Genomic DNA, 27254 nt, shown 5'->3' with positions numbered 1-27254 from the left:
GTGGGGTAGACAGGGCTACATTGGTTGCTGTACGAGGGTGGAGAGAGAGGGATGGGCATGGTTCAGAGCGGGTATTTGGAAGCTGAGAGGGATGAGGGGGGGCATGGATGGGAAAATATGCCCTTTATGTGGGGCGACAGAAAGCGAGATTTACATACTATTAAAGTGTACGGAAACCGGGAGGTGGAGGGAACAGCTCCTGAGGAACAAGTGGTTCACCGTTGGCGAAGAGTTGGCCTTCAAGAAAATTTTAAGCACTACGAATGACACGGAGGTCAGGGATGTAGGGAAATTTCTGTACAAAGTAAGATGTAAAAGACAGGTCAAAATTAGGAATTTAGAACTGCCACTGAGATAGAAGGCACGAGAACAATAAGAAAGAGTTATGTAAATAGTATTAGGGATTAAGGAATAGTCATGTAGAGTAGCATTAGTGAATAGTTGTAGTAAGCAGTAGTGCTAATAGTGCTACGTATGTAAGGACTGTGGCCGTGAAAACCTGGTGTTAGGCGGCCACAGATCTCTGTATATAGTCTAAACCAAATATATTATATTATTATTATTATATTATAAGAGACAGTAATAATTAATTAATACTGCTAACATTTCAGAATTATTTACCAATTAAATTCTCTTTCCCTCCCGGCAATAATTTTGGGGACAACATAGAAAACAGATTAAATAAATATCTGATAATGAAAGGAAGAAAGTTTATGAGGTGTACAATTCTTATTTGAATAAATTTCAGATTTTACTGGATCATGACTAATATTTCAATTAAACCCTCGAAATTAAATCATAATTATCTCATATTTATAAATAACGAACTAACTAGATGGCTTAGGGAAACCGAAGGTTCATTACCGAAGTTACCAAAGCCTTCCACCGGTCCCTGTCCTGGGCCAGTAAAATCCAATCGCCTTATATTTATAAATTAGAATACAAATTATAAAATTTGATTCAGTTCAGAAACATCACTGATTACTATAAACACGGGAAGGAGTGCGTTCAAATTCTGATATTACCTTGGGACATTTTTTATCATGAAGTTCGTAGTGGCTCACAAGTCCACACGTCGTTTTACCATCGTTACGTCTTCTCGCAGGGCGTATAGTGTCCAAAGCATAATACTTACCAAGTATTTTCTTCTCTATAAGCCATCATCAAATTTCATACGTCAAGGTCATTCAACGTTGCAATACGAACATCGGGGAGCAGGCGAGTGAAGACAGCTGAGAACTCTTGTAGCGAAGAAAGTACAAGGTCATTCCGTGGCCTTGGAACAACAACTTCAGTTGCGGCTATTGTAGTGTCGAGGATCTTCTTCTCGGTATAAGTCAAGTTTTCTCAGGAATAGGATCAAGTTTAAACTGAGAACTTATATAATATGTAGGAGTAATAGGTGGAGACATGTTTCCAGCTCTATATCCCTCAAGTTTTGCCTATGCATTTAAGAGCTGAGAGTTGTGAACCATGCCGAGGATTGCGAAGTTACGTTGTCATTTCTTAACGGAGTTAAGTGACGTTTGTTACGTACACAGCAGTCTTTCAACCTGACCTAACCTCTTGGTTATGACGCCAAGTGGTTACAAGTATTTCATAGAAAACTCTGTAAGATATCCGCGGGCCGCCAATGTCGGTTTTTGTAATTACTAGTCTATTTTATCAAATGAAAGCACCGCCATTCAGTAATCTTGTAATGCCGTCTTTAAACACTTTACCTTTCCAACTTCCCTTCACCAATCATTTCCTTCATTCCCCCTCACCCCTCCATTAATTTCCGATGCAGCTCCATACACCGGGGCAGTTGCCATTCGGCTCCCGGCGAGGTCAGTTCCATCTCATTCGGCCTAAAAATTCTGTGTGCAAGTTTCCAATGGTTTTGAAAATATTGCTGCTCTGGTAAGTAAATCTGCCCGTTCCACGATACTTGTCACGTCTTCAAGAGAGGCGAGGTGGCGGGGAGCAGCTGCTTTCAGTTAATTATCTGTAGTGAACGCAATTGACAGGTTAACTTCGGCCATTTTATTCTATTTTGCATTAATTTTTTTAATGCAAAAGTTTTTGTTTTAGCGTTTACGATAACATAATTTTGATGTTATTTTCGGACTTACATCCAGATTTGATATTCTATTTTCGATCTAACTTTTATTTATTTATGATTTTCCTTTCGACTGAGGTCATATTAATTGACGACTGTTATTGTGGTCTGAGCCAGTCGTAAGTACTGTTTGGTGCAATCCGGTATCTTGTTGTTGCTCTCCATCTGGTCCCCGTCTCTGACGTAACCCACTTCAATTCCCCGTCTTTTCCCACTACACTCAGCCGTTCACTATATTATTATTCGATTGAAGGCAGGGATTGGGGAGGAACATACTTCAGGTGATTTCTGATGATGCCAGCAGGAACTGATTGTCGCCCTGATAATGGAAGCAGCAAGGGCCTCTAAAACGTTGGTAAACGTCTGCCAGATCGCACGGCGTCACAACCCAGAAGACAGTAATATTCGTTCTTACCGCCGTGAGTACCACAAGTCCTGCTAAGAAATAATTTGTTTCGACCTCTCTTTGATATAATTATTCATCTAATATGAGTAAAGATTTTTAAGATTATGTCACGTATTCTGAAAATAGGGCGTACCGATTAGAGCGTGCGATAATATGATTTTATGTAATGAAAAAACAAATTATATGCGTTTACTTTGTTGTTTTGCATTGCTTCTGTGACTGCCTTGAAAGCCCCATTATTTGCCATTTCAGTTCTTGAGGTCTTCATTTTATCAATGGCATTTTGACAATATTTTATTTTGTAATTTTGGGATTATTTCTGAAAAAGCACATATGGACGCATTTTCCAAGTAGACATACACACTTTTTTTCTTATTTGGACATTAACAACCGCAGGTTACGTCTATAATGACGTCATATCAGTTACTTTTTATTATTTGTGTAAATATACATGGCATGTTGATCATAACTATTGAAGGTAGGATTAAAAACATTTTCTGCTATTTCATTAAACAATCTCTGCATTCACATTGGAAATTACAAACATTCAAGAGAAGCATCACACAGTGGTGACAGCTGTCGGCCGAGATTGTATTTAGTATTATCTCGACTATTATTATTATTATTTAGTGTTCTGTCTGACGACAGGTCCATATGAACAGGATCCTTCCATCCTTTTCTCGGACTGGGACCTGTTCATATACGTTCTTGGCAGATGATCCAGAAGTGGTTTGCCATTGCCTTCTTCTGTGTGTGAATGGAGTAATTGTTGGGATGCCACGGAGAAACCGGGGAATCCCCCGGAGGAAAACTCCGTGTTGCCTAGACCACGGCCTTGCCCAACACAAGTTATAAATTCGGGCACCGCCGGGAATCGAATATTTTTGTTATCTCGACTACAAATCAAAAATATTAATTGCGCTCTGAAGAACTGTGACAGAACGTGAGCACGGGAAATGGTCGAGAGATTTTCATATGACAAGATTTGGTGTGTCGCTGGTCGAGCTTTATCCTTGTACATGTGCAGGAATAAGGCACAGAAGGTTTTACGTACTGGATCGTTGAACAAGTCGTCTAGACGCGATTCGGCGTCCTTGCCTTTCTTGCTTCGGACCAGGAGGTAGACGCTGCTGAGGTGCGGGCACGACCGGAGCAGTTTCTCCACCAGAACTTTGCCCATGAACCCCGTTCCACCCGTGATCAGAACACTGGCGCCCCGGTAGAACTCCTGGATCGTGGTGCCTCGCTCTCCGATACTTTCCATGTCTGACACTGCAACACATTTAAGGCCAACTTTGTTCGATTTTATTTATATCCAATGCTTCAAATTAATTAAAACATAAATTTCAGGCTTCCAGAGCGCCGAAAATATGGTTTGTGGTCTCCTGTGTTGTAACGCTTTGGAATTTGTAGGTTATTATCAAATTTCTGGAGAAAAAATATAGCCTCCCACTCAGGAGAAGACATTTATACCCTGGATATGTTCCTCCGTGATTGGCCACCTACGACACTACACTGTAGATGCAGATATAGAGAAACGTTGAATCCGAAGAATTTTTATTAATATTTAATTTAATCGTAATGCGTTTCCTTAATAAATAACATGGTAAGTTTATTTTAAGGACCCGAAAGGGGGGGGGGGTACATCGGAGCTATGGATTGCTATTCGACTTATGGAAAGTTTTTCTTTCTTTCATGAAACAACGACTTCCAATCGAAATGTGGAAATTCTTCAGAATTGTTTTAATATGTTACCAGTATCAGATCAATTGTCTGTAAGTACCCGATGGTTGCATGAGATTCCACGCCCCACTTCTTTGGCTGTAAACTCAAATGGGTGATCAGACCGTTAAAACTGGGCATATTTTACTACTCTTCAGTCCAGACTTTCATCAGCATGAATTATTATTCTTGGATTTCCTGCAAGATGATTTATTCCTGAAGAAATCTGTTCATCTAATAAACTTTATTATCATGGCTGTTCACATGAGCGGGTAATTAACCTGATACTTGATCCTACAAGCAGTGAACCACGTCTCAAATCCATTGCCCAACAGAATCTTAAACACATGCTCCACCGAAGACATTTATGATGTAATTAAGCTTCAGGATCTGTAAAATTAGTAACATTCGGTTCACGAATTGCTTTTGGAACATTTTCGTGCGCCATCTTTTAGATGCCTCTCCGCCCATGGTTACATTTCCAATCGCCAGCATTATAGGCGTCGGTTTTTACTACGTCATCGTCGTGCTTGGCCCCCCGGTTCCGGGAGCCACTGATGGCACAGAACAGCTGCTGCTGATATTATGCAGTAAAACAAGTTGTTTTCACCCAGAAGATAAAATAACTGACCGGGCGCCCTCGCGTCGTAAATCTGTTCCTCTTCACGTCTTGTACTCAAAAAAGACGGTTGCCGTGATCATGCAGTTCCTTAAAATCCTCCCCCTTTCCCATCTACTGCGTCTTCTCCGCTGTCTTTATTTTTCATTTGCAGCGAAAAGTACTTAAACAAGAGACCGATTTAACAAATTTCATCATGGTAACTCCAAATTTTTGGGTTCTCTTGACTAACTGATATATGGTACCTGCTGATGAAGGTTGACTTCTGGGTTGTTGAACCGTGTAGTCTGGTAGAAGGTTACTAACGTTTCAGATAGCCTTCTCGCCTCCATCATTAGGGCGATGAGTGGCCAGACTACACGGCGCTGCAATCCACAAGACAGCCATCCTCTGACTCACCGCCGTAAAAATTTCAAATCCAACTAATGTATGGGCTGTCCATAACGGGACAGAACCCTACCTTAACGTTTTAAAGCGAAATCCCGTCTGAATAATATTTAAGAATTATTTAGTACATTACCCATCAATAATTATGCGATAACGTGAAATAGTTCTTTCAAACACATTTTTATTGAAAAGTAACAAAGCAGCATAGCATTTTAAAATTATCCCTTATCTTTGCCTAATTAATGATTATAATACTATTTAGTGCAGTATCAATAACTCACTAACAAAATAACTCCCTGGTAGCAGAATCCGCAGGTCCAACACCAAAGCCCGCCACCGGCCACGATCCTGAGCCAACTCCACCCATTTGTCATCCTCACAGCTCACCTCCCTAAGATCCATCATGATATTATATTCCCATCTCCTTCATGGATTGCCCAGTGGTCGTTGTACAAAATTATTCCCTACCAAAATTCTGTACGCAGCCCTTGCCTTCCACCCCATGCATGCTACATGTCCAGCCTATCGGAACCACCTACATTTTACTATCCTCACTATCCTAGGTGACTCGTGCAATTCACGCAGCTCCTCGTTATGCAATATTCAAAATTTTCCACTTATTTCATCCCTCCTAGGTCAGAATATCCTCCTGAGCACCTTTTTTTTTAAACGCTTCTAATCTACGCGTTTCCGTCAAGGTAAGAGGCCATTTTTCACAGCCATTCAAAACAACGGGCAAATTATTGTTTTATATATCCTGATATTTATTGTTTTGGATAACAAACGAGATGATAACAGTTTTTAAATTGAATATTCAGAAGAATATTCGATAAAAAATTTTATGACGACAACAGAGCGATACCTCGGAATTTACTGCACTCAGTTCTGTCCGCTGTTTTATGGATAGGGACGAAAATTGATTCCTTCCACTGCTGTGGTAGTACTTCCTGGTTCCATATCGAGACTATAAGCTCATGTATCTCTGAGTGAAGTGTCCAACCACCTGCATGGATTAGTTTCGCTGGAATTGAGTCGATGCCTGGCGATTTACAACGTTTTTATTACCCAATGGTAATTTCAACTTCACTGAGGCTCTGAATTCTTCTCGGGCTACCAGTCGTGTCAGGTAGTTTAATGGAGGAAACACCAACGTTTCGAGAACCGTCTTCTTCCTCATCCTCAGGGTACTGTTGTGAGTCCACGGCTGATACCCGAGAATTCATTAAGTGTCACGATGGATGTTAGAAGGATATGGAGATTCGGTACGATGGGCCTGCTTTTTATTAGATTTTCCGGTCGTGTTACGTGATGGTTGAACTGAGTCTTAAACAGTACACTCTGTTCAGTATTTACTTTGAGAGACAGGATTATGAAATTAATTAAAATAAATTTGATTTCATTCTTTACACAGATAACAACTTCATACAGATATCCCACCTTCGTGTTCAGTATTGATAGTAGTTACGTCATTTAGAGATCTCCGTTTTTCTTAGAACGTAAATTATTTTGTATATTCTAAGGCCAGTCTTACTTTCACCACAAGTCATTAGTTCAATCAATACTTCTCATCACTAAACAGACGACTGGAGAAAGGAGACAACGGCAAAGTGAAGGTGAAAGTTCTATTTTTAAAGCTTAATAACTCGTTCTTAAGTTCCCGACTGGAAGGATCCGTGCGCAACCTTCAGAACACTGAGGTCGAGTTCTAGTTTGTAGTTCGTGTTGTGTAACAATAAAACGTTGCGGTGAATTCGCTTATTAGCTAGTTCATGTTCCGCTTATGCATTTACCTATCTCCGTTTTCGTCTCACGACTCGACGGATTTCATTAACATCTTATGTAGCAAGATTTCTCCGGACTATTTCATTTTTCTTTCTGTATCGATTTAATATAGTCCCTACTTTACATGACGACACAATCGTCATCATATTTGATAATCTTATTCTTCTCAAATTTCCAAAAAAAAATGGCACAGTGGTATTGCTTGTAATGACATCAATTATAAACCTCAGTCGAATTGTTCCAACTATTATTCCAATAATATCTCTGTACCAGTTGTTCCACCTCTTACGACAATAACCTCGTTTGGCTGCTGCAATCACGTAACAGAGAACATAAATTTTGTGTCTACGCCGATAGCAAGAGCAGTGAAAGATCCCCGACCACAAAGAAAAGTGTAGACATTTTTTCATACTGCATTCGAATGTGGATTTTGGTGTTTCATAATTCTTAACAAACATTCAGATTACTTATCGTTGCAGAGAGCTTTCTTCAGAAGCTAATAGTAGGCTGAACTCGGTCAATCAATAATCTCCGAACCCTTAACAGAAACTAAAGATCAGTTACCGTGTTTAGAACAGCTTGCCATTTGTCCCTATCCTGAACCATGTGAATTCAATTCGTCTAATTCACACTCTCTAATCCTATTTCCTTAAATCATCTTAACTAACCTCGCATCTACTATCAGACCTTCTGAATGGCCAAATGTAAAATTCTTTAATTTGCAGGGGCTTTATCGTGGTGACAAGAACATAACATGGCAGATTTCTTATACTCGCAGAGTATCGATAGTGTGTAATAGGTCTATATTGACTCTTAACGCGTTAAGACGAGTCAGAGAAACTTTTTAAATAAAAACTGAACTTTCTTATTTCTGTGTTCAGGGCGATCTTACCACGTTCGTTACAAGAGCAGTCTCTGTTCGGTGTAACAGCGACAAACAAAATTTGACGACGGAAATATAACTTGTGTACAGAATGCCCAAAAAAAGATGCAATAACAATATAATAATTATAGTTTTCTAATTTCAATGTAATTTAAGATCAAGCTGGGCGAGAAAGGACAATTTTTATTTGTAAAAAATAATAAGATACGCTAAACGTAATAAATGGTACGGGTTGAATCCATTCTTCCTTAGCGAATATGTAAGCCCAGTTGAAGCACGTGAAAGACCTATACATTAAGCCATGTAGTAAGCAGTTTCCCGATGCAGACGTGAATGTTACTGTCATAAAAATATATCAGATTTCTCCTGCTGTCTTTAACATCCAACTTTCTGGTATTTTATATTCAATAATGATGCTCCAAAATGAGTTATACCTTTGGAGTGTTTTTGAAAGATAAGATATTCTAGTTTTTTTCCCCTTCGAAACATAACTGCTTCCGAAATTTACAAATACAGTATTTAATGGACATTGGATTATTTTTTTAGATTTATGTTCACGTCAAAGTAGAACCTGATGTCGACTAGAATCACGCTGAAAAATGTAATCAAAGACACTGATATATTTTATCTTCGTATTTGAAAAGTGTTCTGTTTCGACGGACAATATTAAAATTATTAATTAATAATAATTGAATTCAGTGATTAAATTTAATGCGTCACTTCTAACGATTCGGATTCCGACTGCAAAAAATTATGTTGATGTAAGCTTAAGTCTTAATATTCATGTAACATGGGTTCGGATGCTATGGTTCAAAGTCTCGATGTCCCGTCGGCAAACTCTTGATGATGCCCGCACGTGAACCACATAGAATTATGTCTTTCATAAACCTCAAAGCTGTCTAATTCTTCCCTTCATTGCATCTAAAAAAAAATAGAAAAGCTTTTCACTTTCGGGTCGCCGTTTGTCTTATGTTTCATCATGGAGGACAATAGACGTCATAGTGGTCAGCTTCAGGCCCTCCCCGCTTTACCCCGAAGAAAACAGTTTTTCGTTCCATTCATTCAAAGACTAGGTGGACAGAAAACTGCTACGTTTATCGCTTTGCGTTTTGTTTGTGTAGAAATACAAACGTTTGTATGAAGACAACGATGTTAAGGGGAAGTATCATCTCAATATGAAATTGTTTCATTAACGTGGTAACCATATGTACCACCAGTATTTGCTTTTATTATCTCGGCATTTCTGTTGGTTTCTTTTTGGTTTGCAGCATAAAAAGTCGTTGTTTGCCTAAACGTTATTCACGTTGTGGTAGATAATATGTACTTTGTTAGAAGAATAACTTAAATTTGTTTAATGTGACATCACACTTGAAAATATTAAATTGCTTCTCGTATGTCAATTGTTATGGGCATTATATGGTTTGAAGATTTGTTTGCATTGGTAGTAATGCGGTGGTTTGCAAGTTTCATCAGGCAGTTTGAGTGAGTTTGTTAGTTGTTCCATAAACTACGTGCCTTCCTCGTTTTTATCATGCCTGCATGTGTAGCCTATAGAAATCTCCTGCATTTCAGTCTCTGGGCGATCATCTGTGAAAATCAGAAATTTCCTTACTAAGCCTATGCATATCTTAAATTGCTGACTAGTTCAATAATTTTGGTCATAAGATATATTTTCGTTGGCGCCCTGTTTCGAGTCACTTGTAGTTTCTATGCTTCCTTTAAAGTAAGAAACTGCTTTTTACAACAACAAAAAATTGACAGTGGAACCACGGTTCCGGAGAATCTGACGTAAATACGTCTTTGTATTTAAATTATGTTTAGACAATAAATACAATGGAAGGAAGTTTATAAATTAGCTTCATTCTGAATATTTCCTTTATACATGCTTTACAGTTGAGTAAATTTTGATTAAGACATTGCTTATTTAACCTGAATTAAGATGGGCCTGTGGTAGCTGAAATATGTTATAAAATTTGTACATTTTAGAGTATCAACATTTCGTACAAACACCATATCTATACAAGATTTTGATCTAGAAGTACTACATTCAGGATTTGACATCAACATTAAGCCAAACGTTTCCTCCATAAATGTGACAAAGCTTTGATTTTCCTCCTTCTTTAAATCAATGTTAAAATCTACTGATAAATATTATGGGCATTGTATTACGACCTCCTGTGACCATATATTCCCTCATACAGAGAGCATTAGTTTTTGGTATTTTTTTGGGAACTTCATGTTTATTATTTAATACTTCCATTTTTTACGTTTTCTGTACTGTCTCATATATTCTGCATTACGGACTCTTTTAACTTCAATGTCATCCATCTTGTTATCTCTACATAGTATGACGCAACACACAAACGTAGCAGTAGCCTTAAGTGCAATGCGGCTTTATTTGTATAAATAAATGTTAGTAGAACCTAAACCATTTGTGATATGTAAAATCTGAAAACAGATGTGGAAAGCTCAAGAGGTAATACGTATTTCGTACGCAATATGTCCCGATCCATCTCTTACGGTTTTCGAGAGGCGGGCGCTTAACGCGCCAGATGCATTGAAAATTGTACACATTGGTTCATTAAAATTACAATAAATGTATAAACAATTATAATTACAATAAAATACATTACAGATTCTTAAAGGTCCTTATTTACTGATCATTTTACATATAGGTTACATTACCCTTACTCTTACCATTCCTGGGGAATGAACGTTTAAAGGTGACTCGGCGTTGGATTTTACACATCTTCGTAACTAACGCTGGTTTTGCCGAATGACCCGTCCGTATAGACGAATTTACGTCAAAAGAAGACGAGCCTAATTCTCTTAACACGAGTTCACAAATGCAGATGAAAACATTAAATGTGATGAACAATAATTATAAATAGGAATCCCTTACCTCAAACTTTGTTCAGTAGTAAGAGACCACGATGTCCACCGCCAATGATCAATTTAATTAAAACTAACATGGAGAGAGTGGAGGGCAGTTATCACAGATTTCTTAATAATTCTTATATAAGATAAGTAATTGTGATATTCTAAAACGTTTTTAACAGCACAATATTATCTACTCTACGACGCATTTCTTCTACAAGCGATTAAAAGCTCAGCTCTTTCGGCAATAACGAAAGCGGATTGTTGACGGTAATAATGAAACACAACAATGTCGAATAAACAGATGACATAACAATTCTTCGTAACGCTGTTTTTGCCGAATGACCCTTCCGTATAGACGTATTTACGTCAAAAAAGTGGCGAAAATTTATACCTTGTCCTTCTGCTACTCGGAGAATTATAGCTACCAACTGAATCATAAGTTGTATTTTAAAATGATAATGTTGGAAGATAACAGTGAGACATCTATCATCCGTTTGCTAAATTGGAAATATTCATGTTGAGTGTAACAGTGAATCAGCTTTGAGTGAGGATGATTATGGATTTAACAGCGGTGTTAGAAGTCAGATGCAAAGCGAATGTGACCGTCGATGGAGATGTGAGATGTATTTGTCTTTCCTGCAGCAGGGCAGTTGTGAATTGTGGGCCTACTTAAATTTATTGCATGTAAGTCAAATTTGTAGGAATAATGTTTCGTCCTACGTTATTACTTGTTAATGCAAAATTATCGTTGCCACTTCCTTGAAACGAGTTCTGCGCCTGTATTTCAAGAAGGCAATCGTCAGTGTAATTAGTAGTCATAAACATAGAAATGTTCAAATAAGAATCACTTGCTGTTCGAAATAACGAGAAAGGAAAAGACGCTACACACTTATGTATGTTTGACGACTTATAGCATGTGCAAACTTGTACTAACTGAAGATATGCATTAAGATGAATCATTACATTGCATGTACTTTTCTTTAAAAGCTTCGTGACATTAAATATTTTATTATCATAAACTATTATCTTAACTTTGTCCCTGTTTTGTTAATAGTATTACATAATGAATACGTCGATGTTTATCAGACATTTCCCATAGACTGCACACAATGTAGCATGGCGGTTGAGAGGTTTTTTATTCTGGAGTTCCCGGGTTTACCTCTCGGTTAGGAGACCAGCTGCTCTGACTGAAGCTTCTTTCGGTTTTATTCACTTTCTCATACAAATTGAGGAAAGTAAAGCCTCAAGGTAGACCACGATCATTTCCTTAATTTTGCTCACCTTTTCATTATACTTTTATATTAATTAACGTGCAGAAAGACCCTGTGTATTTTGAGCTACAGAGAGCGTCATTAAATAATCCAGAAAGAAATAAGAAAGTGTGTTAATACACACTGAAATGTGGTTTGATTTATCACAGCAGATACGTGAAATACCTGTGTGAGCGAGAGACGATATGCTTGCATAAACTGTGATCATTTCAGTAAAATTTGGGGTTATCACGGCAGTGAGTATGAAGATGGCTGTCTTCTAGTTGTAGATCTGTGTAATCTTGTAGACGTGTTCAGCTTTTCAGAGGTCCTTGCTGCCTCCATTGTCAGGGGGTAGTGATGCTGGATTAAATGGCAGTACAACCCAGAAGACAGACTATTTTTAATCATTTTGGTATTATTTTATATGAGGGTAAACTACAAAGACGTTAAGTAAGTGGTCTTGGACAGACGACAAGGGGTAGTCCTTATATTTGGTATTTACACGTGGCCCAAGTGAACAACAGCACATGAATATATGAGAAAATAGAACCGAATAAGAATTTCTTACCTACAGTACATTTGTTGAATTGCTGAATGTTTGTGAACTAAAAATTCTTAGGCATGAAATTTCATTGCAAACGGGACAAATGTTGGCGTGTGATTGTCATCCCAATTACAGGAAATTAATAGCTGTTCTACTGGTAACTAAGAACGCATTTGACTGGTATTCGGACCGGCAACCTGAGATAAATATTTTCGGCAAGGCGGTGACAAGTTTTCTACCACGTCCGTTACTAGCCGCTCACACGCCAAGCAACTCGACCATAGTTGAAGAACGTTTCACATAAAATATGATAAATGAACGTCACGTTTACGTCATTTTTAATATGAGTACACCCTACACTGTTTCAAATTTGTTGTAACTGTGTATGATTTCAGGTTTTCACAGCAGTGAGTATGAAGATTTCTGTCTTCTGGGTTGTTGCGCTATGTAGTCTGGTCGATGTTTACCAACGTTTCAGAGGTCATACTGCCTCCGTCATCAGGGCGATGAGTATGAAGATTTCTGTCTTCTGGGGTGTCGCACTGTGTAGTCTGGTCGATGTTAACCAACGTTTCAGAGGTCATACTGCCTCCGTCATCAGAGTATGAAGATTTCTGTCTTCTGGGTTGTTGCGCTGTGTAGTCTGGTCGATGTTTACCAACGTTTCAGAGGTCATACTGCCTCCGTCATCAGGGCGATGAGTATGAAGATTTCTGTCTTCTGGGTTGTTGCGCTGTGTAGTCTGGTCGATGTTTACCAACGTTTCAGAGGTCATACTGCCTCCGTCATCAGGGCGATGAGTATGAAGATTTCTGTCTTGTGGGTTGTTGCGCTGTGTAGTCTGGTAGATGTTAACCAACGTTTCAGAGGTCATACTGCCTCCGTCATCAGGGCGACACTGAAACTTTGGTGGACATTACTAGACTACACGGCGGAATAACCCAGAAGACAGCCATCTTCATTGGTAATTTCCTCGTTGTTGATAAGTTATAACTTGATAAGTGCTTTAAAATGACACAACAATTTATCATTTTGTGTGTAACAGAAACTCATTAGCCTTAAATACGATACATTCAAGTATCTTGACGTCAAAATCAAGCCATTATACTGTTAAGATCTTATATGTATTAATAGAAATGTACTGCGTATTTCCCAATTAATTTCGTAGCAAATATTTCACTAAGTCATCAGAGAAATCTGTTTTTAGATTTGCGAATTCAATTTGCACCAAATTCCTGTAAATATGAAGCAAATACTGGTAATGCATTACGTGCAACGTCGTCAGTCAATAACAGTTCCATTCGCACATTTTCGTGCTGCTTAAAAGTATTTATCTTTGCCATCATCACAGCCCTAATTATGATTTGTTGGTCAGTGGTTTTTTATAAATTATGATACGAGCCACTGAGTATATTAACGGAGTCAGTTAATAAAGGATTTCTACAAACATCATTACCAAGCAAATTCTTTAGAATCCACTTTGTTCACTACTGTTTAGTAAATTACAGCAATTTTCGTTACATATTGTTTCGAATATTGGCATAAAATTGAACAGATTGGGAAAGGTTTGTAAAATCATATCCACTTGAAACTGTACAATAATTTGGGTCAATAATAGAGAATATAAACCAAATTTAGACAACAAATATGGAGATTTCCGTCTTCTGGGTTGTTGCGCTGTGTAGTCTGGTCGATGTTAACCAACGTTTCAGAGGTCATACTGCCTCCGTCATCAGGGCGCCCTGATGACGGAGGCAGTATGACCTCTGAAACTTTGGTAAACATCGACCAGACTACACAGCGCAACAACCCAGAAGACAGAAATTTTCATACTCATCGCCCTGATGATGGAGGCAGTATGACCTCTGAAACGTTGGTAAACATCGACCAGACTACACAGCGCAACAACCCAGAAGACGGAAATCTTCATACTCACCGCTGTGAGAACCTCAAATCTTACAACAAATATGGAGTAGGTATTGCAAAGGAGTACACTACAACAGAAACGTCTTTTACCTAACCGCTAAGGATATTCATAATGTAAATGGGAGGTTAACTAGTGTGACACAGAACTAGGGCATGAAGCTCTGCGATGGCTTTGTGTCGAAATGAAACTAGTCAAGAAAGATGCCTATATGTGCATTTGTGTATGTCAGAGAGTGTTTGTGTGTGTGTATTTATATTTATATACACACACATATATATATTTATTTATTTATAAAAGCTGTCCCACTATACGCCATATAGGCGCTTGGGGGGGAGAGGAGATATAGCTCCTCTCTTCCTTGACCTCGGCACTAAAAGTGGTAAGTGGTTAGCATCACGTCGAGGCCGCTTCACGCCCGGGAAGTGATCCCTGTACCCATTGAATAGGAAGCTGGGTGGGCCCCTGAACCGGTCTGGACGCAGAGGCTAGGGAAATAAATCCTCTGCCCCCGTCGGGTATCGAACCCCGGTTGTCCAGTCCGTAGCGTTACTATACTGAGTGAACTTACATCGCCTCGTGTATGGAGCCTGGGTAATTTGCAGTGCGTATCATTTAATAAGCAATCATGTGATACAAAAATTAAATCAGAACGAAGGCAAACTCCGTGGACTTTTGAGTCAACGTCATCCTGTTTGCTAGGCTGTACAGGTAAGAAAAATGACCCAGTCACGAGCAAAATTTGTGTTCATTCTCGAACATTCTTTCGTATAGAAATTGTTTGTTGCTGTTGGTGAATTATGTCCTGTATAAAAATTGCAGTTGCTACTAGAACATGTCGTCAGGAAGGTAAGATGGAATCAGGAAGGGATCGAATTGAATGGCGTGCACCAGGTACTTGCCTATGCTTATGATGTCAATTCGCTGGGGGATGGTGTGGATGTCATAACCAAGAATGCAGGAACTCTCCTGTAGACTAGCAAGGAAATAGGAATAGAAGTAAATGTAGACAAATCTAAATCATCATCATCATCATCATCATTAGCTCTACAGCCCGATGCGGGCCTCGGCTTCCCAAAAAAACTTTCTTCCAGGTACCCCTGCTTTTGGCTACTATCCACCAACTCTTAACTCCTATTTTCTTTAAATCTTCTAGTATCCCATCCATCCATCTTAGTCTAGGTCGTCCAACATTCCTTCTTCCTTCAGGTTTACATTCCATAATACTTTTAAGAATTTCATCAGCGTTCATCCTTTGGACATGTCCTGCCCATCATAGAATAGAAGTTTTGATCTTTGCAATGATATCAGGTGGTCTGTAGAGCTGGTGCAATTCTTGATTATATCTTAATTTCCACACCCCTCCCTCTTTTACTGAACCATATGATTTTTTCAATAATTTTTTTTAAATGCTTGCGTTAATACTCAAGTCTCACTTCCATACGTCAGCATACGTTATCAGTGTTGTGTATAGTCTTTTTTTATGAGTGAGGAGTCGTGATTTAAAATGGTTCAACAAATTATAATAACATCTGTCACAATTCTATATTCTTTTATTAATTTCTTCCTTCATATCATTTGTTTCATTTACTAGGGATCCAAGATAGACAAAACTACGCACTCTTTCAAATTTATAACCAAGTGATGGAGTTGCTCTGCGTTTTTTATTTTCATTTGCTATCATGTTTTTAGTTTCTTCATCTATTTTTAATCTCATTTTATCAGCCGAATTCTTTAAAGCTGTGAAGGCCCGTTCTCCCGATTATACGTATTAACTTCATCTGCTTATGCTAACAGTTGCATAGATATACAGCGTGTTCCAAAAGTAGCTTTACAACTTGAGGGCGAGATATTGATGAACTGATAGGAGAAACATATAATTTCAGAACATAGAAATGTAGTCAAACACTTCAAGTTTTATGTCCATCGGATTTTTATGGTTCAATGTGACTTCCATTTGTTATGCGGCAGACGTTCCATCTGTAGTCAATTTCTTGCCACGCGCGGTGTAGAATCTCCGGTGTCACTTCAGCAACTGCGGCGGTAATTCGAGTTCGGAGTTCGGCCACATTTGCAGGTAAGTGTGGCACGTACACTAGATCTTTAACAAATCCCCACAAGAAAGAATTCTAAAGGTGTTATATCCGGGGAACGAGGTGGCCATGCTATTGGTGCGGCCCAACCTGGTAAACGGTTGTTGAGGTACTCGCGCACTTCTCCGAGGTAATGATGGGGTGCACCGTATTGCTAGAAGTGAATGCGTCCTTCCTGGTCATCTTCGTGAAGTTGAGGAATGAGGAACTGTTGGAGTATGTCCAGACACACAATGCCGGTAATGGTCTTCTCCGTGAAAAAGAAGGGGCCGTACACTTTAACTTTACTGAGGGCACAAAACACATTAACATGTTCCAGGAAGGCACGTGGATTTTCACTACCCCCAAATCCTGCAGTTGTGGGTGTTGACTTTACCACCTGTGAAAGTAGCCATCTTGATCACACTGGCCGGGATCGCTCGCGGTGACGGTTTTCGGTACTACAGTTTATGTGCATGAAACTTCATGTGTTTGGATAAATTTGTGAATTTAAAAATATTGCGCACGTCCTTTAAATAAATTTATATTCTCCTGCGAAGTTGTAAAGCTACTTTTGAAACACGGTGTATAAAAAAAATGTGCCGCTTACCTGGATGCCTGCATCTCTAACGACTTTCTCCAGTGTTATATTAAATAACAAGTATGAAAGTGAGTCACCTTGTCGTAGCCCATTACTTGTAGAGGTTCTGACAGATCACTTTGAATCCTGACTTAACAATGACTATTTTTTATTGTAGCTTTGACCATTCTAATAAGTTTGTCTGGAAATTTAACTTCTTTCATTGCAACATATGACTGAGCTAAAACAATAAACAAATGAAGGGTCTCAATATTATATTCCCTTCTTTAGACAATTCTAAATACATGGCCGTAATACGGGATCCACATCAACAAGAACGGTGGAACATATTATAAGTAAAATCATTTGAAAATGTTTAAAAATTTAAATATCTGGGAACAACAATAACATAGAAATGAGGTCCATGATGAAATTAAGAGTATAATATATTCGGAGAACTCTTGTTTTTATTCAATTCAAAAACTATCATCTCATTTATTATCCAAAACACTGAAGATCAGGATATGTAAAACAATAATTTTGCCTGTTGTCTTTTATGGTAGTGAAACATGGTCTCTTACTTAGAAAGAAGAACGTATGTTTCACGTGTTTGAAAAGAAGGTTTTTGGAAGACATTTGGACCTAGAAGGATGAAATAAGTGAGTTAGCACACATGGGGAAGGCAAGGGGTGCACAAAATTTTAATAGGCAATTCTTCTGGAAAACGACCACTGGGCAGACCAAGAAGGAGATTGTAGTATAATATCAAGCTGGATCTTAGGGAGGTGGGCTGTGAGAATGGTAAATGGATGGAGTTGGCTCAGGATCGTGACCGGTGGCGGGCTTTGGTGTTGGACCTGCGGATTCTGCTACCAGGGAGTTAGGGACTTAGTTATTTATTTAGTCAGTCACTCAGTCAGTTAGTTAGGAAAATTCGAGCATTTGAAATTGGAAACAGGTGATGTATAAAAATGTTTGCCTCTTTCCATATTTTGCCAAATAACAGATTTCTCCTATGTTTCTGAACATATGGAACAGCCTATAGTTCACCGATTATTTAGTCATAGGCCTTACAAGAATGGACCGCCAGAGAAATCCTGACATTAGTAGAAGACGAAATGTTATGTCAAAGAGCTGGTTTGACTACCTGGACAGAAGCCGCTTACACAAACCAGCTTTTAAATTTCAACCCTGGGGACGACGGGCTGTCGGAAGACCCAGGGAAAGATGAAAGGGTTAAGAGCACCTTGAACTTTCAAGGAACCGATCTTAAGACCTAGCCCTTGTTCATGTCGATCTGGCAACCTGCCAGCGCTTCAAGGCGTACAACAAGACTGGTTCAGCTTTCACCTGATAATTCATCTGAAGTCGCTGAATGAAAGAACGATACTTTCTCAAAGTACACGGCAACGAAGCTTCAGAATTACTGTGATTGAGTTTGATATTTGGAAACCTACCATTCATAGTTTCAGTTAACACTGACACACCTTGCCTTGCACAAAGTCGGAAAACTTGTTTCATTCTCAGGGACATTCAATGTATTTGGATTACATTCCGCGCTAGTAGGGCCTACCTCCTAATATTCATGAAGCTCATATAAAGTGTAAATAAAGACAAACTTAACATGGGCCACGTAATGTAATCAGTCTTGCTTGAGGACGTTTTATCATGTACCTTTTTTCTCTCTTCACGCAAAATCTACAAACACAGCGATTCCTTCGTTGCGCTGGTGAATTATTTAATTTTTTTTTTCGGATGTGAAAGTTTCATCGGTCATGTTCCGAGTGGCAATAGCAGGGGGAGAGGGCTATTATGTCATTAAGTGTAGGCCGTTTCCTGTTTGAAGAAGTATGTAGTGTCAATATGCATTTCGTAGAAACAGCAAAAGCTTTTCCTATGCATTTTAAGCAGAATTTCTTAATTTTTCCTAGACCTGCGGCAACATCCACCCTTCTTTGTCAACTTGCTGGTCGAAGTGTTACCAGAGAGGACAATTTACTAAACGCCATGACAGTTTGTATTAAAACTACCTACAGGTTTCCAGGGTAGGAACGTTTATGTTAAGCATATTTTTCGCTTTAGTTATAAACAGTCCTGTGCTTTACTTTTGTAGTTCACACTGGAACACAGCAGAACCAGCCAGAAAAAGTGCATCGTTAGCCAGCTCTCGCTAGACAGCCAGGCGTTGTTACTCAATTACGCTCGTGACTTACGTCTGCTGTGTTCCATTGTATGGAGAACAATTGAACAACAAAAATGAGACATGAAACATTTTAGTTTTCGTTATTGGTGTTTGTTTTATGTGTACGTTTGTAGGTCGATGCCAACGTCCTGGGCTGCTTTTGTTTCTCCCGAAACGTCGATACCTACATATAAGTCCAGTCGGCGTTTTGTCCACAAAACTAACACAGACAAGCTAAGTAGTCGGTCACTGCGTTACTTACCCTACTGAAGATGTTAATAAGATGATGCAGTATTATAAAAATGTACTCGGGTCACACAAAATACATCGGCCTGCCGCGGGTTCAGAACCCCTGATAACTAAGATGTAAATGCCGAAAAGTCGTTCTTGTCCCATCACGGGCCAATTAGGAATGTAAATGTGAGGTTAAACTTTGGTTATTACAGTTTCGAAACATTCTATAATTTCATGATCCTTATTGTTAAAATTTATTAGATGATATGAAAGCCCAAATTTGTTTACTCTATTTTGATTTGCTTTTCATTTCGTGTGTTGTCGAGTCAGGCTACCGTTTTATGTCAACTTGCACATTAATTTTTATGATCGATGCGTTGAGTACATTATCTCTTTTTTTAACTTTGTTACGAGAAACGTACACTCACGCAGCAAATTAACCACAGGTTAGCAATTTTTGGGAAGACGCCAACCCAAAAGCAATCTTTTGACCGTCGTTTCCATGTATGATTTGAGGTTTTCACAGAGGTGAGTATGAAGATTTCTGTCTTCTGGGTTTTTGCGATGATCGCCCTGATGATGGAGGCAATATGGCCTCTGAAAAGTTGGTAAACATCTACCAGACTACACGGCGCAACAACCCAGAAGACAGAAATCTTCATACTCATCGCCCTGATGACGGAGGCAGTATGACCTCTGAAACGTTGGTAAACATCGACCATACTACACAGCGCAACAACCCAGAAGACAGAAATCTTCATACTCCATCGCCCTGATGATGGAGGCAGTACGACCTCTGATACGTTGGTTAACATCGACCAGACTACACAGCGCAACAACCCAGAATACAGAAATCTTCATATTCATCGCCCTGATGACGGAGGCAGTATGACCTCTGAAACGTTGGTAAACATCTACCATACTACACAGCGCAACAACCCAGAAGACAGAAATCTTCATACTCCATCTCCCTGATGATGGAGGCAGTACGACCTCTGATACGTTGGTTAACATCGACCAGACTACACAGCGCAACAACTCAGAAGACAGAAATCTTCATATTCATCGCCCTGATGACGGAGGCAGTATGACCTCTGAAACGTTGGTAAACATCTACCATACTACACAGCGCAACAACCCAGAAGACAGAAATCTTCATACTCTGATGATGGAGGCAGTATGACCTCTGATACGTTGGTTAATATCTACCATACTACACAGCGCAACAACCCAGAAGACAGAAATCTTCATCGCCCTGATGACGGAGGCAGTATGACCTCTGAAACGTTGGTTAACATCGACCAGACTACACAGCGCAACAACCCAGAAGACGGAAATCTTCATCGCCCTGATGACGGAGGCAGTATGACCTCTGAAACGTTGGTTAACATCGACCAGACTACACAGCGCAACAACCCAGAAGACAGAAATCTTCATCGCCCTGATGATGGAGGCAGTATGACATCTGAAACGTTGGTTAACATCTACCAGACTACACAGCGCAACAACCCAGAAGACGGAAATCTTCATCGCCCTGGTGACGGAGGCAGTATGACCTCTGAAACGTTGGTTAATATCTACCATACTACACAGCGCAACAACCCAGAAGACAGAAATCTTCATCGCCCTGATGACGGAGGCAGTATGACCTCTGAAACGTTGGTTAACATCGACCAGACTACACAGCGCAACAACCCAGAAGACGGAAATCTTCATCGCCCTGATGACGGAGGCAGTATGACCTCTGAAACGTTGGTTAATATCTACCATACTACACAGCGCAACAACCCAGAAGACAGAAATCTTCATCGCCCTGATGACGGAGGCAGTATGACCTCTGAAACGTTGGTTAACATCGACCAGACTACACAGCGCAACAACCCAGAAGACGGAAATCTTCATCGCCCTGATGACGGAGGCAGTATGACCTCTGAAACGTTGGTTAATATCTACCATACTACACAGCGCAACAACCCAGAAGACAGAAATCTTCATCGCCCTGATGACGGAGGCAGTATGACCTCTGAAACGTTGGTTAACATCGACCAGACTACACAGCGCAACAACCCAGAAGACGGAAATCTTCATCGCCCTGATGACGGAGGCAGTATGACCTCTGAAACGTTGGTAAACATCGACCAGACTACACAGCGCAACAACCCAGAAGACAGAAATCTTCAAGAGTTTGCATATTTAAAGTCTATTGGTATTTCGTTAATTCAGGTCTGGAATTATACTAAATCGTTACCATGTGTTTTTTATGCGTTCCCGTTGCAAGTATGTTTTTTTCGGATAAGAAAATTTCTATCTTTCTAATTTTATGGTTATTTCTCCCCGTCGTTCCTAAACTTAAACGCCCATTTTTAACATCGTGTTTGTGGAAAACTGCGATCTCGGTTTAATAAATTTCCCTTCACGAACTAGGACTGTCTGTGCCATGAAGTGCAAACGTGAAGTAAATCGAAGCTGATATTGGCGAGTCAGGCTATTTGGACGGTGCAGACTGCAGCTGTTCAAACACGCTGTTTGAGTTCTTGTGTAAGATATTCCATTGGAGCATTCCTGTTGTGTCATTTCCACTCGAACAATTACACAAGTTCTATGTCAACACAATTGTTTTATTTATTCTAACCAGGCAGTTTCATGCTTCTTGCATAATAGATAGTGCATTCATTTTGTGTTTGCACTAAATAGTTTAGGGGCTAAAGCATTCCACCGGTCCATCTCTGTATTTCACACAAGTGTTCAATGTTCAGACAAGAATTTCCATTGGAAGGTTTACGAACGCATGCACCGAAACATATTCTTGAATTAAATTTCACCATCTTCGGTCGAACCGATCATACGAACGTCGCACGTTGCGGTGAAGTCTTGCCACTTCCGGTTTATAGTTGAAAGTTTATTGGTTTTCCTCAGGCTCTTTAGTCACTTTCATAGATACTACGGCTGATTTATTTAGGGGATTGCGAAGGAGGAGGACGTGGCCTAGCTCTGATTAAATATTCAGGCAATCGTCTGGAGAGCGTTTGAGTCAACATAGTCTAACCTAGGTGAGATTCGAATCCAATTTCTCCCAAATATAAGTCCACAGCATATCAAACTGCTTGTTAAAATTATTAATATTGAAGAATTCGATGACGTAAAATGGATTAAACTGGCTGAGGAGAGCACCCAAGAGCAAAATTTGTGACGGTGGTCCCACAATAACAAGGAATTCGCATCTGAATAGCTAAAAATGTGATAAATGAATATCCTATGCCGTGATGTTGTAATGTCTCGGGATCGTTTTAACGAATCGATTGTTCAAAATCGGGATGAATTTTTTAAAAAAAAATTGTAAGCACGTTATAAAATTACATCACTTTGAAATACATCAATATATCCTATATTTTAATTTTAACAACAACATTTTAATAATAAGTTTGTGTATAGACTGAAATAATAAATATATACTGAATTTCAACACAAACATGACGCATCTAAACTACAAATCCCTATCTTTGTAAGACAATACAAAAATAACGTTTATAAACCACAATTCCTCGCAGATATTTGTGTGTCTGTTCACACTATGATAACTGTTAGCGTTAAAAAGTATGTAACAAAAATCAGTCCCTAAGTTTGTTACTTCGGAACCCTAAAATAAACCATCTCAATAGCAAGACATTTTTTGAGTGTTTTCAAATTTTACGTTAATCATTTATTGAATCATCTATAACTTATCAGTTCTTTGACTTAATTAACGTAATTCTAGAACTGTCTTATCAGCAGTATGTATTTAATTTAATATAATAGTCCGTCGGCAGAGCGAAAGTTTGGAAGTAACTTAAAGTATAAATTACAAAGCCGATGAGCTGTGCAGTTCTTATCAGCTACATCGTAGATTGGTGCTTCGCCTCTGGAGTATCTTGCTATGTACTATGATGTTCACCATTCACCTACCTTCTGGAAAGCTGCGGTACTCGTTAAGACTTGGTGGACCTGGCGCCGATCTGGCTGAAGCAAGTCGGATCACAGAGATGACTGAGTGAAGACTGAGGAGGACCGCCTTTACACACCAGCCGGTCGTTCATCGGGCATTTCACAACTCCCCACCACGGTATGACTTTTCATACAACCTAATTATTGGTTCATATACTATTGCGGTGTTTGTTCATCAACGTAGTTATTCTTCCTTGCATTTGTTGATTAAACGACGCTGTCTGTTTCGCGGCGAAACAATAAAAAGATTAAAGAATAGTGAATTTCAAAGTATATGGAAGAGAAATGGTCGCGACTTGGTTTTAGATGCTATCCCGAAATTTTCCTCGAAGACTGAGGAAATCCACGGAAACAATGAGATTATTCGAGGCCCGGCTTTGAACCCGGCACCCCCACATGGAAAGCAGTTGTGCTAAGCATTTTTCTTCCTTCCTTTATATATTTATTTATTTGTATTTCATTCTTAAGTGTACTAACAGGAAAACGTAACATAGAGAGACGAAGACAAATGCCTTGAGCGGAATTTGAACCCACGATCCCAGTAGCCAAGTCCCATGCTCCAAGCAGCTTTTTTCGTCACGTTTGGTTCCTGAAGGGAATATTTACGAGTAAATAACATCGCAAAATTCAATTCGCACCTCGAAATGACCGTAATTTTAATAACGTTAAAAATTAATATAATAGGGAAGGATATTAACAAATATAATTAACAATTATGGTTAAAATAAGATCAGATTAAACTCGATAATCGCAAGCCACCATCCAGGTTCAGAATATTCTGTTTCCCAGCCTCCTTCTTGAAATAAAGTAACAAACGAAGTGTGTGTAAATTATATACATATCGAATGTTCATTTAGTCAAAACATTTGAGTTACGATTTAAAATTTTGCAGAAAAGTCAAGACCATAAAATGCTTCAAGTTTTTAACTAGACACTGTTTAATTAACTTTCGCATACTAAAATAATGTTCTCCATGCCATGTAATTAGCCAGTTTTGTTTTCTTATAAAGTCTGCTTCTTCTTTAAAATTATCTTCCACACACACTTTTTATTCATCATAACACACTGGTTTTCGAGGACAGCCAAAAGCCCGAAGATGAACTAATTAAGTATAAAAAAAATGTCGTCTGAAAAAATAAACGTTAATACTTGTGTAAAAATGAATATGTGATTACGTGACTTCACAATATGTAGTTGTGTAAACAGGTACTTAACATAAGGCCCTTTTTGAAAGCTCGACAGAATAGCATTTGCAAACTTATAATTTTATCCACTACACTGTGTTTATGTCAAACTTCGTTCGTTTCTTAATCTAAGAGGAGAGTATAAAAAAATTACTGAAGAGCAAAGTGAGTCCTAGAAAGGATAAAACCTTATAAAAATTGCCAAAATTGTGTTATAACGAACTGAACATGTATATAACCAATGCTCATGTCTTTGTATTTAATATTAAAATTATATCCGGATGGACAAGATGGGTAGAGCATGTAACACGCGTGTTAAAAACATAATATGAATATGTTTAATTTTTGACGGAAGCAATTATAGGGATCGACCACTCGGTGGATGGGAAAATTTGTGGCGAGTGGCGCTGACATTGTGACATAAGCTGTGAAAGAGTCAGCTGGATTGGACTGGTCCAGAAGATAGCGAGAATCAGTGATGACGATTACAAATTTATATTCCATAAGAACAGGGAACATGTTAACTGTTTGCAAGGAAGAATCTGTTTTGAAGTTTACTGTACTCTGGGTTTTAACGCCGCTTAGTGTGATAGAAGTTCGCCGAAATTTCAGATGTGCATGCTGCTTCCATCATCAGGTACGTCTGCAACTTTGGTAAACGTCTACCAGGCTACACGGCGCAACAACCCAGAAAAGAACTATCTTCAGACTTCAGACTTACCTCAAATCATACAAGAATATACGTTGTTTAGTCAATCAGTCAGTGGTCTGAGTACTAACTTATTGAATACTTAGATATTCAATTACTAATTATTCTTATTTTTCCGGTTTAACAATGTTTGTAAATTTTCCGGTACACTTTACGGGTCCCCAACTTTTCAGTTGGCTTGATCTATAGACATTCGGTAGGACTCCTTGGACGAGGGATCGGCCCGTCGCAAGGCCTCTACCTGTATAAAAAAAACAGGACAACACAACACAGAAAAACACGGACAAATATCCATGGCTTGAATGGAATTCGAACCCACGGTCCCTGCGACCAAGCGGCACAAGACCCACGCCTCAGACCGCGAGGCCACTGAGAACCTCAATTACTAATTAATATGTTAAAAAATATTGAAACCTGCGTAATACTAAGTTGAAAAACATCGGCGTAGATAGAGTTCAACGAAATGAGGTACTTCAGTGAATTCATCATTGTCAGAAATGTCAAATGGAAGAAGTTTCATAAGTCTTCCTGACCTCTTTAACTATTAAAAGACGTAAATAAATTTCTTGCGAGGCCCTGTCGAAACTGGAATGAGCCCGTGAGCTGTGCTGTGTCATCTTGTAAGCGCCAGAATTCCATTGCATAGCAGACTCCGCTGTAACGGGAATTAACTCTGAAATACAAAGCAAAAAGGTGACAAGCTAAAGAAACGGTCGAAATGTAAATCTGACCTTCACTGCATATTTAACTTTGTACAAACTTATGCAAATTCTATGTATATCCTTCATTTCTTAGTCTGAAAGAGGGTCAGAACAGACTTTTGTTTTAATTACCTACGTATCATGTATAACTCTCTTAAAGGTTTGCGGCAATGGTTGATTTATTATATAAATACTGTGTTAAATATTATCCATATCTTGAGGAATATTTTATATACAATGTTTCTGGATTCAGATGATTGGTTCTCATATTCTGATATTTTTTTTTCTCGTAACGGCTGGAATCGAACTCGGGTCGTTTCGAATTCTGAGCTCTTTGCGTTGTGTTTATGTGCTGAGTATTCACGGTATTGCGTGTCCATGAAGGATAAAGCCGATAACCCTGATGTGTTAGAGGTCACATGACAAAATGAAGGATAAATACCAAGAAAACACGAAGGCTTTGAGAAATACTTCGTTTCCAATTACAAATATTTGCAGTAAGTTATTAAGTCATTGACTACAGCCTAAGGTATTTGTATTTGTATGAAGAACTCTTCTTAACATTCACACTTTTTAACTGCAGAATTTCACCTCTGAGAGGAATACACACAAGAAGGGAATATAACGTCCTTATTTATATGTACTGTTCAAACTTTCTTATCCTGGAACATCTTATGACTATGAGTATGTTTAAGCTTTCCTGCATAAAACTATTGGAAGAACAAGCAATGTGTCATGCTGTAGGTTCACAGAGAAGGCTATTTCCTGAGCAACCTATATTTCTTGATTTAAATCATTCTGTTGAACTCAAATATTCATCACCATATTTATAAAACATTTAAAATCTAATTTGAACCAATTTTTAAAATAATTTTTTTTTTAAATCCATTTTAATATTATCCTCCAGTGCCACAAGTGATCTCTCTTCATACAGTATCCCAACTGTGTTACTAATCCTCTCGTGTAGACAACTAAGAAATCTGCTCTGATGGAAATCGAAAGCTTCCTACGGCCGTCTTTGAAGGTCGGCATTGAATCTTCTCGGTAGCAATTACGTTTCTGGTGTTCTTTATGGCGGTCCGCAGTGGCCACGCGGTCTGAGGCGTGGGC

At 38.9% G+C, this 27254-nt stretch overlaps 1 protein-coding gene and 1 long non-coding RNA gene across 4 annotated transcripts in view; one reads left to right on the top strand and one right to left on the bottom strand.

The window, feature by feature from the left end:
- The window catches only part of LOC110840340 (fatty acyl-CoA reductase wat), a 34976-nt gene extending 11350 nt beyond the window's left edge, over positions 1–23626 (bottom strand). The window contains exons 1-2 of one of the 3 annotated variants that reach the window (XM_087358926.1): positions 23512–23626; positions 3562–3779 (exon numbers count right to left, since the gene is read on the bottom strand). In XM_087358926.1, coding sequence (XP_087215052.1) covers positions 3562–3771 — 210 coding nt within the window. In that variant the 5' untranslated portion in view covers positions 3772–3779; positions 23512–23626. Of the gene's footprint in view, positions 1–3561; positions 3780–10802; positions 10984–12216; positions 12348–23511 lie in introns of those variants that run through there. The other 2 variants (XM_087358924.1, XM_087358925.1) reach the window with 2 other exon arrangements.
- On the top strand, positions 1812–2485 carry LOC147872194 (uncharacterized). The gene is made up of 2 exons (XR_015537928.1): positions 1812–1902; positions 2406–2485. It is a non-coding gene; the product is annotated as an uncharacterized LOC147872194 (long non-coding RNA).
- Positions 23627–27254: the final 3628 nt, after the last annotated feature.

Source organism: Zootermopsis nevadensis, unplaced genomic scaffold (assembly GCF_977971745.1).
Source record: "Zootermopsis nevadensis isolate Lab colony 2312 unplaced genomic scaffold, Znev_1.0 Znev_ptg000030l, whole genome shotgun sequence".
NCBI classification, from domain to species: domain Eukaryota; kingdom Metazoa; phylum Arthropoda; class Insecta; order Blattodea; family Termopsidae; genus Zootermopsis; species Zootermopsis nevadensis.
This window is presented reverse-complemented; position numbering and strand designations above follow the sequence as displayed.